Source organism: Anser anser, assembly GCF_964211835.1.
Source record: "Anser anser genome assembly, chromosome: 1".
Lineage (NCBI taxonomy): Eukaryota > Metazoa > Chordata > Aves > Anseriformes > Anatidae > Anser > Anser anser.
This window is the reverse complement of record NC_139720.1, coordinates 60,086,417-60,106,300: the sequence shown is the minus strand read 5'-3', so window position 1 is coordinate 60,106,300 and position 19,884 is coordinate 60,086,417. Positions and strand designations below refer to the sequence as shown.

At 37.4% G+C, this 19,884-nt stretch overlaps 2 protein-coding genes across 7 annotated transcripts in view; one reads left to right on the top strand and one right to left on the bottom strand.

The window, feature by feature from the left end:
- The window catches only part of NUP37 (nucleoporin 37), a 24,340-nt gene extending 4,534 nt beyond the window's left edge, over positions 1–19,806 (bottom strand). For 2 of the 3 annotated variants that reach the window (XM_083808979.1, XM_083808981.1), the window contains exons 1-5: positions 19,568–19,720; positions 18,183–18,402; positions 16,456–16,580; positions 15,355–15,427; positions 9,247–9,341 (exon numbers count right to left, since the gene is read on the bottom strand). In XM_083808979.1, coding sequence (XP_083665105.1) covers positions 9,247–9,341; positions 15,355–15,427; positions 16,456–16,580; positions 18,183–18,338 — 449 coding nt within the window. In that variant the 5' untranslated portion in view covers positions 18,339–18,402; positions 19,568–19,720. Of the gene's footprint in view, positions 1–9,246; positions 9,342–15,354; positions 15,428–16,455; positions 16,581–18,182; positions 18,403–19,567 lie in introns of all 3 variants that reach the window. The other variant, XM_083808980.1, reaches the window with a different exon arrangement.
- The window catches only part of PARPBP (PARP1 binding protein), a 53,562-nt gene continuing 53,421 nt past the window's right edge, over positions 19,744–19,884 (top strand). For 3 of the 4 annotated variants that reach the window (XM_083808891.1, XM_083808888.1, XM_083808887.1), the window contains exon 1: positions 19,744–19,884. The gene's annotated coding sequence lies outside the window, so the exon portion shown is untranslated. The other variant, XM_083808889.1, reaches the window with a different exon arrangement.

The window sequence follows — 19,884 nt, the reverse complement described above, 5'->3', positions numbered from 1 at the left end:
ATGATACCTTCTCTTTTTACCTCTTTTTATTCATAAGTCAACACTGCAGCCTTTGTGCTATGGCACCAATAACAGTGAGACAACACAAAGCAGGAAGACCAGTGTTGATCTAGCTGATACAAGCAACCTAGAGTGAAGCACCAAGCAACTTAAATCATCCACTTCCCCATGAAAAGGAGAAGACCACGCGCTAAAGTATTTTGCTTATATAACACATGAATTTCCTTTTTTTTCTTTCTTGTAAGACAAGACTGAGTAATGGAAATACAAGAAACTAGAAATGAGGCTATGGCAAACAAGAGGGTTTGTGGCAGAGGTACGCTAGCCTACAAAGGGTCTTGGCAAGCTTTCAACGAATACGTCATGTTTGTCAGTCTAGTCTTCTCTTTTAGAAACACCTACAGTATATATTAGGCAGCTATATATATATATCAAATATTAAGAGAAATAAGAACAGTCAACAGTATTGGGTCAACACAGATTGACAGGGAAGTGTATGCTGACGCACCAAAACTAGGTTATAAGATGAGTGAGTTTTCTTTGGATGCACTCCATATGAGTGTTACTGAGCCATGAAGCTACTCAGCTTATAAAATGCAGCAAAAGCAATACAGACACCATTTTACCTCATAGCCACTGCTCAGTTGCCTCATTTCCTAAAAAATCAGGAGCTCAGTTGTAGGACAAGGACATCACAGTTGTGAACCTAAGTTTTAACCACAAGGTTGTGTGCTATTTAAATGCATTTTCACACACACATATATATACATACATCCTTCCTCACTGACATACAAAGCCTTAGAAGCAGCCAGATTTTGAAGTGTAGTGTTCTGCTCAGTCTTTAGATGAGTGGCTGAGTTAGATGAGTGGCTATGTACTATTATTGTTTATTCTAGGGGATTTTTGCTGACTTCCTCCAGACTTTTTTAGTTTATATCTCACCAGGGTGCTGAGAGCTTTATATTTAAGAGATTTCAAAAAATTCTTAAATAATACATCATATGTCTAGACAAAATATATCGGAACAAAGTAAATATATTTAATGAACAATGTTATTTTCTTATGCCAAACCACAAGAGATCAAATATTTGTTTTCCCTGCAGAAAATACAGTCTCTAATGTTGAAGGATCAGCGTCCTTATTAAAATAAAGTCAAAACAAAAACCTGACAACTGTTTAAAAAATGAAATATCTACTTCATTAGGTAATTTAGAAACATACAATACTTTCTTCTATTGCCAGAAATTTTGCCTTGTAGATTTGTCCAAGTCAAATCAACACTTTCCATGTGTATTTACTGTGCAGGGAGAAAATTATGATATAACAGAAGACGGTGAATCATTTTGGCCAAAGGAGCATGCCATCATCTTTCCTTCCCTGAACTGAGTGAGATTATTAGGTGTTGAGACAGAAATTTATGCTTTCTACCTCCCTAACTATGTTATTTATAAAATGCCAAACTAGTATCTCTTATTTTGTCAGAATGTTGGGATTGCTAGTAACAAACACTATAGAAAGAAAGGAAAAAAAAAAAAAAAGGATAAATACCCCTCATACATTTCCTTCTTTCTCTATTGATAACAAACATAGTATCATTTAGTTTTGGAAAGAAACAGACAATACTTATCAAAATAGATCCTTGACCGAATGCATCAAGAACATGTTGTTATGGAAATGTATTTGTGATTATGGAAATTAACTCTTTGTAATATTTCTTTTTGACTAACACAAGTTACAAATGTGCAATGGCACAAATTTTAGCCAAGCTGAGTTTCAGTTACTCAGTAATCATAACCAAATCAGCTACAGATGCTAAAAAAGCCTCCTGTTTTCTCCGCATTCCTATCACATAAATCAATCTATAAAGACCTAGCATCTTGGTTCCCATTCAAACCCCATGAAACTTCACTAATATTACCATGTTTTTATACTCAAACTAGTGTCTACTTTTATCCAAACATTCTTATTTTTTTTGTAACCCTGCGTTGCATCACCCTCTTATCGATCCTCCTCCCTCCACCAACTATTGTTGAACAGACTTACTGGGCTTGTGGTATTATTCTTTTTTTCAATAGTTATAAAATATTCCAAAATAAATTTAAAGGAGAAAAGTTTGAATAACCACAGTTGAAATGAAGGCCAAAGTTGGAATAATGGAAAGCCTCAAAATTATATATAATCTGCTCAGTAAATTAATTCATTTTTACATAACTAAGAATTGAAAAATCATATACTGCAATGATCACACTATTTAAACTAATACAAAGTTAGAGATAGTTACAAATGTCGTTCAAGAGAACTCTTGAAATATTAGTATATTCCTCTTATCACTCACATTCTGTGATTAAACAAACAAATGATAACTGCAGTTATCTCAAAGCATGGAGCTATTCAAACTATATTGGAACAACTGTATTTTATGTAGTATCCATGAATGTGGATGATGACATGCTGCATATGTGCAGCAATTTTACCACAAAATGGACTTTTATTAAAGTTGCCGAAGTATTCATTAGAACATCTGAAAACCTGTTTTGTGGCAACGGAGATTGCCCTTATTGTACATTCTAACTTTCTGAATAATGAATAATTCTAGCTGGAGAGCAAAACCAAATTATAAATGAATAAAAGTCATCAAAAAGAATATTATAAGAACAAAACCATATTGTAACTTTAAGGCATTTCCCAAATCCTCAGACAATGGAAGTAAAAAAAAAATAATATTCTTTTAACATAAGGTTTCCAGCAATCTTTGTGAGTGGGGTTGGGGCACAGAACATCTAGTATCTTTCTGTGACATCTAATACCATTCCTCACCACAAAGCAGGATTGGCTATCCTTGAACTGTCTGACCTACTCTTATAGATGACCAACAAGCAATTTTTTTTTTCTTTTCTTTTTAAAATTTGACTTAAATATCCTTAAAGTTTCTTTGTATCTCCAGCAGACACGCTTGCATAGCGATTGTATAACCAAAAGTATAACCAAAATTGATGGTTAACATTTTGGTTGTGACTGTGAGGTATAAGAAGTATCATGTAAGACTTTGGGGGGACACACAGGGATGCATACAAAAAACATGCAAAGCCACAAGCTAGACTCCTAAAAATAATTCAAGACTTCCAATTATTTTCATCAATTATAATGCACAGCTAGCTTGATAAACACTATCAGCATAGCTCAAAAAGGATAACTATTTTGCATCATATTTCTTATATGAAGAAATACTGGGGAATTCTATCACAACAAACTGATGAACATAGAACAACATGGAATAAAATACTTTTTTATTTAAAAAAAATCTATAGTTGAGAGCACAAAATGGGAAGATACAAATGAAATATAAATTTAAGGCAGGAGTAAGTGAGAAAGGCAACTTTACAATATGGTCAGAGACTGAAATATTTATTGGTCTAACAAAGTAAGACAAGTGCAACAAGCACTGAAAACATATTAAAAAACAAATGAAAAAAAACCAACACCAAACAACCAATAAAACCAACAAAAATAACAACAAATAATTTATCACTGGCTTTCCTGTCTACTGTCTAGCGAAATACCTATGCAAAATAACTAAGACATAAGAGTACCATGTGAACGAACGCATTATAGGTGGAAAAATAAAACAAAAGCAAACAACTAAACTAAAAACAATATAATAAATTTTGTGACTTAGTTAAATTTATTTTCCAGTGATATCAAACCTTTCCCCAGGAATCTCTGTATAGAGACTAAAACTAACCTTCTGATGGTCTGGCATTTGTGGCTATGTGCAACAAAAACTGGACTTGACAGTGACTGACAAGCCTGGACACCTGAACAAGCTTGCAAAGTGGGCCCATGTGAACCTAAGTCCAAGTGCAAGGTGCTGCGCCTGGGTCAGGGTAATCCCAGACATGAGTACAGTCTGGGAGAACTCACTGACAGCAGCCCTGCAGAGAAGGACCTGTGGGTGGACGAAAACCTCAACATGAGCCAGCAGCGCGTGCTTGCAGCCCAGAAGGCCAACCGTATTCTGGGCTGTATCAAAGCAGGCCGAGGGAGGTGATTGCCCCCCTCTAATCTGCCCTTGACAGATGCTACCTGGAGCACTGTGTCCAAGTTTGGAGCCCCCAGCACAAGAAGGATGTGGGTCTGTTAGAATGGTCCACAGGAGGGCCATGAAGTTGATCAGAGGGCTGGAGCGCCTCTCCTACGAAGAAAGGCTTAAAGAGCTCTGGGGTGACCTCATTACAATTTTTCAATACTTAAAGGGGGCTTATAAAAAAGATGGAGAGCAATTTTTTGCTCAGTCAGACAATTCTTCACTCAGGGGGTGGTGAGGCACTGGAACAGGCTGCCCAGAGAAGCTGTGGATGCCCCATCCCTGCAGGTGTTCAAGGCCAGATTGAATGAGGCCCTGGGCAACCTGATATGGTGGGTGGCTTCCTTGCCCATGGAAGAAATGTTGGAGTTAGATGGTCTTTATGGTTCCTTCCAATCCGAGCTGTTCTATGATTATTTATATTTTACTTTAACTGTGCTCCACATTAACACGGGACTCATCAATAAAACTGATTAACATTTTTCTTTACTGCAATTAATAATTTAACAGTAGTTATTTTAGCTATTTCCTCTACCAGCATTTTTAACCATTTTCTTTACAATTTTGCTATCAAATTTAAAGTATTTTTTTCTGTTCTTAATGAAAGAGTAAAACAATTACGAAATGCTTAAAAAAGTGAAATACAGGACAATATCCTGCAAGTTCTTCATTAGTTTATATTATACTTTAAAGTATAGAATAAGCAAAATTCGAAAATTGCAATAGCCTGCCAAAGATATAAGTAAAACATAGGTTTGTGAACAGCTTCATCCATTTTGGAATCCAGCCATCCTTGGGAAGGTAACACACAATATATAGAACACAGGGTTTGAATTTTTCAATAAACTTTTTTGCAACTTCTATTTATTTATTTTGTAATTTTTGCAGCTGTGGGAATTTTGATCTTGTATATACATACAGTTGTGAATAACTGTAACATGGTGGGGTTTATGAATCTTGAAAACGTGTATTCTTTCAAAAAATATATACTTTCTAAGGTTATATTAGCTTTGAGATTGTCAGTGCAGAGAATCATGATCATTTTAAAGTGCACATCATATTTATAAACCAACACCTTTTGTCAATGAATGCCCTTCAATTTATGACTACATAGCACAGAAGACAACTGCAATTATTTTGATGCTTGAGTATTTTTAAATAGTCTTAAACAATCAGTTCTACTTTGCAGCTGGTCTTGTGAGACCAACAAGACCAAGAAAACTACATGTAAAAGCAACAAGAACTCCTGAACTAACAATTTAAAGGTAAGAACATGGAAGGCATCACCACAGCCTCTTCTCAACTGGTATCTGACTTAACATTGTCTTCCAACAACAACAAAAGACCAAAGCCAGCCGTGAGATGTAACTGTTGCAGCAGCTTGTGGCAAGATTGTTTTATGCACGGAAATTGAAAACTTGTGCTCCTTAGGTATCTCTGCTAAACTTACCCCTGAGTGAAGAGGAGGGAAGATCGAAACTTGTCTCTCTGTATGATGTACGTACTGAGGCACAGTGTTAATTATATCAAGACACAGAGGTGGACCTCTAACAGAACAACACTGACACACTTGAAACTCCTTGTTCTCGTGCTAATTGTTCTACTACTTCATTCCAAAGGTATTAACAGATGATGTATCCTGAGAAAAATTTCTGAGTAGAAACTGAGTACAGACAGAAAAATTATTCCTCTTCTTACATTACTGCTGAAGCAAATTACACAGTAAGTAAGGAATGATTTTGGTAAGTCTGAGGGAATGCATTTTCCATTAGTTTTGAAAGTTTAACCTTTAAATTCAATAAAAAAAGTCTTCATGCTCCACATGCATAAATGGAAAAAATAAGAACTCAAGTAGCCAAAAAAAATCCTGCTTACTTCTCATGGCTTTAAACCATAGATTTTATGGTTTACTGCATAACTGTCTTTCAGTTATTAACTCCTGATAGCATACACTAATTAAATCATTTGTATTTCCTTTTCCTTTAGTATCAATCAGACTATTGGTTTTAAAACAGTCCTCTTATCTCAGAAACACTGAGCATTTCATAAAATAAACAAAACATGCCACATATTCAAATACCTCTTTGCTGAATAAAACCAACATTAGTTTAGATCTAATAGAAAAAAAATCAAGAATAGAGAATAAATTGGAACAAGCTAGGAATAAGTCATACACATTTCTACTACTCATTCCTAATGATTTTGTTGGAAATAGAGACAGGGCAGCTGTGGAAAATCTGCCTGCTGGTCAAAGTACTATTTTTGAGTTCCCTAGGGGTATTGAAAAATCACAGGCCTTTTAGATTTTCAATTCACGTAAGACAGAGTAGCTCTACTAATGCTACTGACTGTGATTTACACCAGTTGATGTTCTGCCCTTTACAAAATCTCATACACAGAATGATCATCCTAACAGCTATTTCCTTCTTTCTTACCAGGTAGCAGATTGCTTCAAACACAAGACCTTTTCCTTTGTTCTTACAGCACTTTTTTTCTTCCCCTGAACGTTAAATGGTCATTTATATAGCAATCAATATGGTCATAACTTCAAAGAGCAAATATATAATTCATATAATCAGAGAAAAACTAGAACAGTTCCTTAACAGACAAGTTTTAAGCTATCACAGCTATACCAAGAAAAGTCAATGATAATGCTTTCTCATAAGCCTCTTCCCCTATTGCAATGGCTTGCTAAGCCTGCACAGCTGCCATGCTGCCTTCTCCAACTGTGAGCTGCATTGTAAGGATGAAGACCAACAGCTTTATAGATTCACAAGCACTAGTAGAAGTGGAAGATGGGGGACATTTTGCCAAGGAAAAACAAACTTGTGCACTACAAAACTTTAACCAGTGTTTTTTAGCGTACTAAGCTGGTGAAGGGTCTGGAACACAAATCCTATGAGGGGCGGCTGAGGGAGCTGGGGTTGTTTAGTCTGGAGAAGAAGAGGCTCAGGGCAGACCGTATCACTTTCTGCAACTACCTGAAAGGAAGGTGTGGGGAGCTGGGGGTCGGCCTCTTCTCACAGATGAGTAGTGATAGGACCAGAGGGAATGGCCTCAAATTGTGCCACGGGAGGTTTAGGTTGGAAATTAGCAAACATTTCTTCTCAGAAAGAGCAGTCAGGCATTTGAACAGGTTGCCCAGGGATGTGGTGGCGTCACCATCCCTGGGGATGTTCAAGGAATGGTTGGACATGGTGCTTAGGGACACGGTTTAGTGGGTGACATTGGTGGTAGGGGGATGGTCGGACCAGATGATCTTGGAGGTCTTTTTCAACCTTAACGATTGTGATTTGTGTTTGCCTTTTATTTCCAGTTGCAAACAATTAAATATATCAGTTCGGAATGGCTATGATCATGGTATTATGAGCTGCCAGTATCACTGTATCAGTATGATACTGTCCTTAGGCTACATAATTGCACCTCCCAGCAAGGCTAGTAAGTTCAGGTAAGCAAACAATTTCACATGAGTATACTGGTTTTAAACTTGACTCATCTGAAGATAGAATGGATGGACAGAGTCTGTACAGTTCAGAGCTGAGCTATGCATGTCTTATGTCTCCGGTTCTTGGAGATCTTTTTTTTTTATTTCTGTCCCACCTGGGGAAATTGACAGCATACATAATCATACAATATCTTGAGTTGGAAGACATCCACAAAGATCATTGAGTTTCCTGGCTCCACAAAGAAATATGTAAAAATCAGACTATGTGTCTGAGAGCATTGTCCAAACACTTGAACTCCAGCAAGCTTGGTGCCATGACCACTGCCTTGGGGAGCCTGTCCCAGTGCCCGATCACCCTCTGGGTGAAGAACCATTTCCTAACACCCAGCCTGACCCTCCCCTGTCGCAGCTCCATGCTGTTCCCTCGGGTCCTGTCGCTGTCCCCAGAGAGCAGAGCTCAGCGCCTGCCCCTCCGCTCCCCTCGTGAGGGAGCTGCAGGCCGCCATGAGGCCTCCCCTCAGCCTGCTCTGCTCTGGGATGAACAAACCCAAGTTGCTTCAGCCACCCCTCACGTGTCTTGCTCTCTAGACCTTTCCCCATCTTTGTAGCCTTCCTTTGGATACTCTCTAACAGTTGTATGACTTTCCTATACTATGGTGCCCAAAATTGCACACAGTATACTGAACATGAGGCTGCATCAGCGCAGAGTAGAGCAGCACAATCTCTTCCCTTGACCAGCTAGCAGTGCTGTGCCTGATGCACCTCAGGATGTGCTTGGCCCTCCTGGCTGCCAGGGCATACTGCCTATTCGACCTGCCACTGACCAAATTCCTTTCTGCAGAGCTGCCCTCCGGCCTTTCGTCCCCCAGTCTGTACATACATCCAAGGTTGTCCCTTCCCACATGCAGAATACGGCACTTGCTCTTGTAAACTTCATATTGTTGGTGATTGCTCAGCCCTCTAATTTGTCAAGATCTCTGCAAGGCCTCTTTACCCTCGACAGAGTCAAGAGCTCCTCCTAATTTAGTATCACCTGCAAACTTAGCATGCATTTGAGTCCTGCACCCAGATCATTTATAAAAACACTGAAGAGAACTGGCCCTCAACTGAAGCTTTGTGGAACCCCACTAGTGACTGGCCTCCAGCCTGATGTAACCCTATTTACTTTAACCCTTTCAGCAGGATGCATCAGCCAACTGTTCACCCACTGTATTATGGTTTTGTCTAGCTGTATGCTGGGCATTTTGTCCAGAAGGATACTGGGAGAAACTGTAGTGAAAACTTTGCTGAAATACAAAAACATCACATCTACTGGCTTTCCTTGGTCAGCTAGATGAGCGACCTTCTCACAATAGGAAATTCAGTTCGCTGAACAAAACATTCCCCCTCATGAACTTGTGCTGGCCATCATCAATGACTGCACTGTATTTCACGTCAATAACTCCCAGAATAATCTTCTCCATAATACCAAGGCAGAACATTTTTCTTCTTGTTCATCTAGTAAGTTCAAAAACAGATAGCTTTGAAAAAAAACAACCCCACAAACAACAAGAAAAAACACAAAAAAACCCAAAGCAAAACAACCCCCCACAACCCAGTTCACATGACTAATCTTCCCTTTCAAAATGAAGACCTACTAAAAATAAATAAGGAAGCATATACACACACAAAAAAAGCCAAACTATTATTTCAATGATATTTTGAGCAAAATGCATACCTGCAAGTGTGATCATCACTTACACTTGCAACTTCTTGACCTTCTTTGGGAGCAAACACCAGATCATTAATGTAATCTGAGTGGCCATCAAATGTCTGTCAACCAGAAAAAAAGAAATATTTTTAACTTTGAGCAGACTGTTCCACCATTAGTCAACAATATATTCAATAGATCCACTAAATGAAAGATTCGAGTGTAAAATAAAGTTATCATTTTTACATGGAAGGGAAAAATATTCATTAGTAAAACTGGAGATATTTAAAACCTCTAACGCCTGTGTATATTTACACTGTAGGTGAACAGAACCCCACTGCTCCTTGTAGTTACCACAGAGGTCAGCTTGATGCTCTGGTAAGTGGATCACACCAGAACTTTTTATTCTTTTTCAACCACTGAATTTTGAAGGTAGAAGATAATACATCTCAGAAAGAAAGAGGAAAATCAGCAGGAAGTGAATGTACACATGCTCTATATATTTTAAAGAACTCCAATTACTCATAAGTAACTCTTATCTCTGAATAAGAGTTTTTAATAGGAATTCCTGCAAGCAGCAAGAGGGTTTTTTTCCTGAAGGAGCAATAAACCAATCACTTGTCCAGTATATTCCCTTTCCCAAGCAGTCAATATATAAATTCCTCAAGAGCAGATATCCACCACAGATGGCAAAGGACCAAAAGGCTACCTTTAGAATAAAAAGTGAAAAAAGTCTCAATGAAACAAGTAAGAATGCATGCTGAAGGCTTTATGAAAACCAAAAGTGAGGAACAACAGCACATGAAAATCAAGCTGGCCACACAACATCACAGCAATTAATCACAATTTCTGTTAAACATTTGAGAGAATACTGACATAGTACTTTATGCTCTTTGCTTTATATACTCTTGTACTGAAGAGTAAGGAAAATTGGGTATAGTGCACACTGTTACTGTGAAAGTAACAGATCATCCATTCTCAAATAATAGGATATAAGCACCCATGGTGTGAATGTACATATGAACTATCACTCAAAAGCAAACATTCACAGTTGTATCAGAAAGCATGAAGTCATTTCAAAGGGAACTATTACTATGTAATTGTCCTCAGCTGAAATTTATTAATCACGACATTTTTATTTCAAAGTACTGAGAATAATTTATCTATAATGAAAACCAACTTAGCAGCATAGCTTCTCTGAATGAGAAGCAGAATCACAGTTTTTAGTAAAAGTTAAAAGGATAATTTTTACATATTCTGAAGGCTTTTCAGCTGTCTTTCGCCCATTCCCCCTCGTCCTGTCACCAGGCACGTAGGAGAACAGACCAACCCCCACCTCTTTACAGCCTCCTTTAAGGTAACTGTAGAGAGCGATAAGGTCGCCCCTGAGCCTCCTCTTCTCCAGGCTGAACAAAAGCCTGGAGAATTTCAACCCTGCTGAAATACTTTTTCAACCCTGCCCAGAGCAGGGGGCGGTTGAAGCTAGATGATCTTTAAGATCCTTTCCAGCCCAGGCCATTCTATGATTCTATGATTCAAATTCATTCACATGGTTGTTAGGTATGAGTACCTCATCTCTGATCTCATTAGAAAATCTGTAGCTAGCAAATATCAGTTTGTTCAATCTGAGGATTTATGTGTGTTTTCTCTCACTATGGTCTTTACATCAAAAATCTCAATTATAATTACTTAAATCACTTAAAATTTGAAGTCAATTATTTGAAGTCCATATGTAGATGTTGTATCTATTACTGTTTCATCCTCTTTACTCCCACTGAATAAGTCACTAGGCATGGCTGCTATTGTTTTGCCCAAAGTATCACAAAAAGGAGACAAAAATATCCACTGGATAATGGCATGACATGAAGAGATGGCAAGGAAAAAACAGGTCGAATGAAAACAACCACTTCTCAGCTTTCTGAAAGGACAAAATACTGTTCTCTGTGTTTGTTCATCAGAACGAGCTACGCAACTGATCAAAAAGAAAAAATTAAATCTGTAAACCATGCACAATAATGAAGCTGCCCCTCTAAAAAGTTATGAATGTTCAATACATCAGTTCAATACAGAACCATTTTCAGCAGCCAACTTATTTTTTTCCCCTATATCCCATAATTTCAATAAAACCTTGTGGATTTTACTAGAACTAATACATCCTAAGATGATGCTAAACTATTTAGACAGAAATGCAAGTCTTTTGAAAATTTTCAGCATTCAGAATTCAAATACCCTGCCTCATTTTACATACACAGTTTTGATGAAATATGCTTTTTATTAAACAAAATTTGAAGCAGGAGAAGAAAGCCACAATTCATTTCCAAATGAAAACCTCAGAACAAGAAAAGACTTCATGAAGATCCATCAACCATATTTTACCTTTTGTTTGTTGTTCTGGGCTTGATCCAGCCCATAAATTTTGGATTAGTTGTGTTGACAAAGCAATGGAAAACTCAGTATGCTTGAAGTTCCTTGTTGATAATTACATCAAGACAGTTTTTCCACTGGGAAAACAGAGTAAGAGTACTCTGTCTATCCCTCCAGAAGCAACACATACTAATTATTTAATATAAAAGACAAAATGTTCAGAGATTACATTTTGACTGTAATCACATCCTTCCCTCAGCTTTTTTGCACATTTTATACCTCTCTTGAAAACCCCATGTGTAAAGTGTGCACTGTACAATGGATCAAAGTCTTCCATGTGTTCATTATGTATTCGACCTTAGGTTCATGAAATAGTTTTCCTGAGGTTTTGATTGACTAATACTAGGAAACCATTTTATCAAACTATTTAAAATTAACTCGGCATAGCTCATAGAATATTTGCGAACCGAAGAGATTTCCAAATACTTTAGATGGGAGTTAGGTGTTATTTTTTTCATCACAAGAAGTATATAGCTCAATGATCATCCAAGTATAAGAAATTATGATGACTACCTAGAGAAAGTATTTTCTCCACTTTTTGTCAAAGCAACAAAAAAAACACACACACAAAAACAAACAAACAAAAAAGCCTGGAGCATGCTCTTAAAGACATTTTTACCAATCAAAGAATCACAGAATGTTAGGGATTGGAAGGGACCTTGAAAGATCATCTAGTCCAATCCCCCAATATCACACTATTCCTTTTCACTAATGAGATTCTCACTATTAGGTAATAATCCACATTTTAAGCTGTTCTCTGATTATTTTAAGCATTAGGCCAAGCCTGATCCAGTAAAAACAGGAATTTTTACTTCTTCCTCAGTCTCAGTATATCCTTGATGAAGTTCTTAGACTAAGTTCCGGTAGTGAAATTGGCATAAACAGAGCTAATAACTTCATTGCTAAATTGAAGCCCAAACTTCTCATTTGCATAGCACAAGCCCCAAATGGTCCTTAGTATTCTGCTGTGTCAAAAATAAACCACCTATTGTAGCTTCATCTGGCCACATAGTCATAACACCTCTTGTATTAATACATCCTCTGTGATCACTACACTCACTACTCGTCATAATTTTTTTTTCAGATGTGTTACATAATGGACATATTTTTGCAGTAGAAGCTTATAACTGCGGGTCAGCGCAGTTTGTGTTAGAAAGAAGTCCTAAGGGTAGAAGAACCAGTTCTCCAAAGAATCTTTTTGTATGAAAAATAATTGCTATCTTAATAGAAATGTAAGTGTGGCATTTCAAATTTATTTATAGGCACCCAGACAAAGCTACTCTGTAATAAAGTCCGCTAAATTAGAAATACATGTTTTAAAGTTTCATTTGTGTTGGTCACATACCAGAAAAAAAATCTTATCAGACCTGGGAAAAACAGTAACCCATCACAGAAATTCCATTCTGAAAAAACAGCATTCAGCAGACTGTGCTACTGCGTTGCCTCTTTTGCTTCTCTGGTTTTAATATTGATCATGCATTGACAGTAAACTACAAAATAACTATCTCATCAGGTATATTCAAAATGATTATTCTAAGTGTGTTTTTTGTAATCTTATTCTAATTCAGTAATAAACAGCTTAATATAATTCTTCATTAGAATAAACTTGCTTATTTAAACTTGTATTTTAAAAAAAGTTTAAGTTCTTAAGTTATCAAAAATGTGTTTGTGTGAAGTTGTAATACTGAATATTTATTATATGTATTTATTTCACTGGAAGCAATGGGTTCCTATTGAGGAAAACAGCATATCCCATTGAGAATTCCTAGTGTTAGTCTGGGAGGAGCCCTAAATCAATGTGCAACAGTCTGAAAGCTAGTATAGACATGAAGTTTGCTCTGGAATGTATAAAAGAGCACCTTCTGCTAAAGACCAGATGAGAAGAGACAGGAGACAAAAAGAGGTATGAAGGCTATGAACTATCACAGCTGTCACTTTTTCACAATTTTTGGCAAAAACACAAAAATTTGTTGGTTGTTAACACCCAGTAATTAAAGCTTTTGTATTCATTACATAAGGAAAAAACACTTATTCATGCCTTGAACCATGCTGAAATTAAAGAGACTTGTCACTGATTTTAGCAGACAGTCCATGAGGCCCCTTGCTAATCCAAAAAAAAAAAAAAAAAAAAAAAAAAGAGACTAGACAGCTGAATTTAGAGCCTGTAGTACCAGGTTCTTCTACGTTTGATTATTTCCACTAATTAACCATTCCATTGTCTATACTGTTATTAGTGAGTCTACCTATTCTCTTTCTTCCGCGTGCTTACAGACAATTCTATAAATTTCTCAAATTAAAACAGACATACGTAATTAGTAAAGTAACTTTATATTCTGCTAAAAAAGTTAAAAGATTAACTCACACCATCAAAGCTGCTTGTCTACAATACCATAAAACTAGCAGATATTATATAAAATGGTAACTTTGGTAAGGAGTGACACACATCAACTTACAAGCAAACAGCATTAACAATTTCTAGAAATATTTTGCTAGAAGTGCCAGCCAAGCTGTTTGCAACCGTGTCAGTTATCCTACTTCCTTGCTGACAAAGCCATACAGGGTGATGGACCAAGCATGAAGGAAGGAAAAAATAGGTAGGCGCATGCATGAAGTAACAAAGAACATCTTTTCTGAAATGGAAATACATTTTATTTTCTAGTAATGTCCATTTTCACTTATATATAGCTTTATTCACTCCGTTATTATTTGACCAGGAGTGACATCTGCAATTAATTTACTTTCTGTATGACAAATATTGTCTCACTAATACATATTGCCAAACCACAAAGGAAAGTCAGTTCTTTTCCCCTTCATATTGAATACACAACTCTCACCAACTGAGGTATTATCATATTCCAAAGCACTAAAGAAGGAACCCTCTCCCCTGATTTTTCAGCACTGATTAGCTTTGCTTGTTCTTGTCTGAAACCTCAACAAAACAAATTCAAATGAACATCTAATTAATATTAATATTGGGACTGGGGTATTGTTTCAAAGGCTAAATTTTTGAAGAATATGTACATACCCAAGTGATGTAGGAGTTACAAAGACAACAATGCCTTACAAACAAAAGAAATCTCGTAGACCTGACACCTCTTACATCACTGGTTAAAGAACACTACGCTGAAAGAACAGGAAGCGAAAATGTATTTGAAGGAGACATTCCCTTTCTTTTAATTTTAGACATAAACAAGTGCTGGCCCATGGCCATGTTTTATATAACTTTCTGCAGTTACGTACAAAAGTCAATATTCTTTCTTTAAATCTTCTACTGTATGAAATAGTTTCATTGCAACTTTCCTGTTCCCCAAGGAAAGAGACAGATCATTAAGTTTGCTCTCCATATAGAGGAGTCTAATATTTTACTGGTCTCTATGTAAAGGAACCTTTTCCAACACAGTACTTCAAATTCACCTGTAAAATATTCTGACGTTTTAGACCATAAATAAACCTCTACTTACTTTTTGTCAATTTGGCTGTTACATAAACACTTTTAAATCAAAATATAATATAGCTGACAATTAGTTATGCCCACTTTAAAGATAGAAAGGTATATTCAATACACTGATCTTTGCTAGAGATGATGGGTCTGCCAGACTTTAGTGTTCTACATCATACTGTACATTAAGCAAAGTGAGGCAGAAGGTCAGTTAAAAATTAGACTCCACTAGAGACTAAAGAAATACTCAAAATCAGCTTAGTTACCCTTACCTTATATTCATTCTTGTCCTGCAGGTCTGAAGTAAATAGCCTTAACTTCCTATCAGAAGCTGCTGTACAAAACCTACACTCAACAGAAAAAGAAAAGCCCTTCTGTCAGTTAGCACTGCAATGGCCGATTTCTTTTTTTTTAAAACAAACAAACAAACAAACAAACAAACGAGTTTCACCTCATTTTAAACCTGCAAAATGACATGCAAAAGGAAATTCAGATTTTCAAACAAACGTATATTCTAATTTTTCTGCTTTGGCATCAAGCATTCAGAGTTATAATTGGAACTTACCTACAAAATACGGTGTATCAAGTGCCAAGAATACTTTTTAATGGAAAGAAATACTAAACATTTTACAAAGCTAAATCTGAATCAACTATGAATTACCTGAAATCTCTCTCATAACTGCCATAGAATTTACCTTGGAGGAAGTGGCTGATAGAAAAAATAGAACCCTCATCACCAGTGTTTTAAATTACCTAAGGATTAATTTATTAACCAGTCGCCAACTTATTTTAAACAAAAGACTGTAAAAATATGCAGCAGTAAGCAACCAGTATAGTTTTGAAGAGGCTTACAAGCAATTGAGAACATGTGAATTTGTGTTAAGTGCATATTTAAAAATTAACCATTTTTCTAGACTTACAGCTTGACAGGTCTCACAAATAGCATCCGACTTACTCCTAAACATAGCCCATACTATGGAGAACGTCACATGTAACTTTACAAAGCAGGCCACGATAATAGTCTCATTCTTACAATGATACATACAGAAACATTATACATACGCATTATACAGATACATACAGATACATACAATAAAAAGACTAACTAGATTGCAGGTCAATTAAAAGAAAAAAATCTAGTATTTACTGTGAATCCACTGTGGGGAGGAAAGAGTAAGGGGCTCTGGAAGCAGAACAAAACAAAACAAGGATGACTAAGAATGAAACTGTTGTTCCAATGGTGTTCACAGACTTCAACAGCAATTTCTTCAGAGTTAGATTTCAGCCATAAGCATTAAAGTTAGTTCAATATTAAGGACTTAGAGAAAACAGATATGAGACAAGGATTCATTGTAGTCATTTATTCTAAATACCTTATCCGGGGAGGTAAAGCATCAAGTCTAGTTTCTGGACTCCATGCGATGGCATCAACTCTGATCCCATGATGAAACGTTCGTAGTGTCTTATATTGCATGCCTTCCATTTCTGCATCCTCTTCCTACAGAAATACTGTAGTTAGCTAATCCAGAATAACAGGTTGATGACTTCTAACAAGTCAGATTGATATGAAGTTGAAAGTTAGATGTATCTGCTGTGATAAAATATTTACTTGAAATATGTAAGTAATTAAAAATCCATGAAATGATTTCAGTTTCAAACCAAAGTCAACATGGCACTAAACCAAAACTACGTTGCACAAAAAGCAGATTTGCAAGACGAACATGCTGAGCCCATTCTTTGCACAAGCAATACCTTCATAGATACAACCAGAACCACTGACAACAGCACAATAAGCACACACTGAAATACAAAATAATGGGAACAAAAGCAAGGAGGCCGTGCAGGCTATCTTCTCTCCCAGTTGTTTCTACTTTACGGAAAAATGCTAGCACTTCCAGAACAACCTGTTTTGAACAGCAGGAGGTAAAAAGATACCCTTTATCATTTAACATGACCAAAATTACTACCTTGGCTATTCTTCCCAATGGCGAGGGCACTGGATGGTGGCAAAGATGAAACAATTGCTGGGATTGTGGACTCAATGAATCAGCTGATCTCCAAAAAGTTCTCAAAACACCCAACATAGTACCTCAAAATAACTGAAGGATATTTTGACAAAATGTTCTCTCTATGGCACAATTCTGCTTTAAGGAAAAAAAAATCTCTCTGTATACACTCCACATAATGTAGAAGCTAGGAAGAACCTAGGCGATTTTCAGAAAATTTCCAACAGTAAGACTTTGGGGAATAATAAAGACCAGTTATACTGTTTTCTATATTAGATAGTAAAGTATGAAAATAATACTCTGTAACAGAGAAGTGAGCTCAAGAAAAAAAAGTAAAAATAGATTCCAAAGATAAGAGTGTTCTACTATCGATTTTCAAGCATCTAGGGAAAAAAAAAGTGCCTCATTAAAAAAAAAAAAAAGCATTATGTATAAAAATATACAGAACGCTATTTTACTTTTAAAAAACTTTCATGATATGATGACTGGAAACAATGTTTAGGTAAAAAAGCATATTTTACTGTTTCTAACAGTCTGTGAGAGAGACGTAAAAAAAAATTTAAAAAAAAATCTAGAAAGCAGATGTATATTAAGTAATTATTTGCCACTGTCCTCCCTTGAAAGAAATGTCTCTAAACTTACTTTAGAAATTTTAATTATTCCTTTCTATTCCAGGTATTTGAAATCTTTGCTGTTTTGATGGCTAGCTGAAAGACTTAAAAAAAATAAAACACCATATAGCAAATGTTAAGTTACATATTTCCATAGCTGCCTGCTTAAGTTCCCAGGTAGCAGTCACAAACATTTGCAAGAAACACTAAACTGGGATTACTCTTCCAGTAGAGCACTCCTGTTTTCATTGCAGCGTATTCAAAAAGAACTTTACACCAGCAGGATGGTAATACCAATATGTATTTATATATACATTTTTTCCCTTGAAGACCAAATATCCCAAAGTCATTAATGCAATAAAGGAGTAAAACATTTCCTGGCAAAATGTGGAAGGAAAGAAGCAGGAAAGCGATTTTAGTCTGTCAGAAGATGTGCTGTCAGTTTCGTGAAGCAACTAATAAAAGAAATAAACAAAAACTAACCTGAAATCTACATGTCCCAACAACTACATAATTATTGCCACCATATGCAATGAGGGAACATGCATCTCCACTATCAAATGGATTGAATTTTATCACATGCACATAATCTTCACAGTCCACAGTGTAAGCAGCATTTCTAGTAGAATCTTGCTTCATTTTCAGGGGACTATGTCAAAGTATTGTGGAAGTGATGTCTTCTTCAGGATGAAGGTCAACGTTCCTATATGGATAGTATTAAAATGCATGCATTATGTATTGGCATAAAGAAAAAAAAAAAGTATTTGTGGCGCAACAAATCAAGATTTCTTGTAACACTGTATTTATGGACACAAAAGGTCAACTTAAGCTCATTATTTATAGATTTAACACGTAATTCCAACAATAAAGAGATTAACTAACCTAACTGACCTAATTCACTAACAGACATTCAAAACTGTTTCTATAGACATCAGTAACAACTGCAGATTTTGTGCTACTGATGACAACCTAACATCAAGACATGAGATTAAGTAACTACGTACCAGAAAAGTCACATACATAATTTTGTTTTCAACCAAATGACAACAAATGATGTATTATTACTTTCAAATTCTATTCCCTGGTGTACCTCTTTAAAGGACAGTAGATATCTAACAAAGAATAGAGCCGCCAAACTCCATATGCAAACACTATTCTGCAGAATATGTAAATGTTGTTTCATGACTTAAGCCAACCCAACTGCAGACAGTGCCTCTATGCCTCTGTACTTGACCATAAAAAGTTAGTTTTCACCTGGATCAAAAGTATACCTAAACATTAGTACTTTACTGTATTCAAGCACTTTTCAAGAAAATCAGACTACTGTGCTAGCACATAGTAGGCTGAGATACACAACAGATTTTGGGATCATCCCAGATTTGACATTACTTTACACCTTTTGAGAAATGACAATTTTCTCCACGTGCAGCGTAGAAAGATAGCTTTAAACTTCAGACCCTTGACAGATTCTTCTGTGTTAATGACCTGAAGGGCTCAGCTCCAAGGCTGAACATCGTGCCTGGGAGCTACCACAGTTTGAAGCGGACATCACCGGGACTCAAAGAGGCTCTCCACGTTCGTTGCGTGTATTTATTAACCAACAGAACAAACCACCACGTTGACAGAAGTACGTTAGCCATGTAACATATCGCCACGCTCCTAAGGCCAAACACAACTTTTATCCTCCTTGAAGGCTCCCCATCGCGGCAGACCCCATCCCTTGGGGCAGCAGCAGGAGGACAACCGGGCCGTGTGGGTCAGCCCCCCTCCCCGCACCCTTCACCTTCCCGCTCCCTCCTTTTCCCTTGGGGGCCCAGCGGCCGCCCCAAAGGAGCCCGCCCCACAATCGTGCGGCCCCACAAAGTTACCAGCGTGGGCCCGGGCCCGACCCCGAGGCGCACCGCGGCCAGGCCAGCCCCGCTCCTGCTCGGGTCTGGGGGGGGAGCACCGAGCCCCCTGCGCCCCCTCCGGGTCCCCCACGCACCTCTCCGGCCCCGCACGGCCGCGGTTCCCGGCAGTACCTCCCAGCCCCGGGGCACCCTCTGTGCTTCCGGGGCAGCGGCCCGCGCTCCCTAATTGGGCGGCAGCGGAGGATTTAAATTAAAACCGGCGGAGAGGGCGGAAAGGGCCGCTAGCCGCCTCGCCCTGGAGCCCTGCCGGCAGCCCCGGCCTCCCGGGGCCGGAG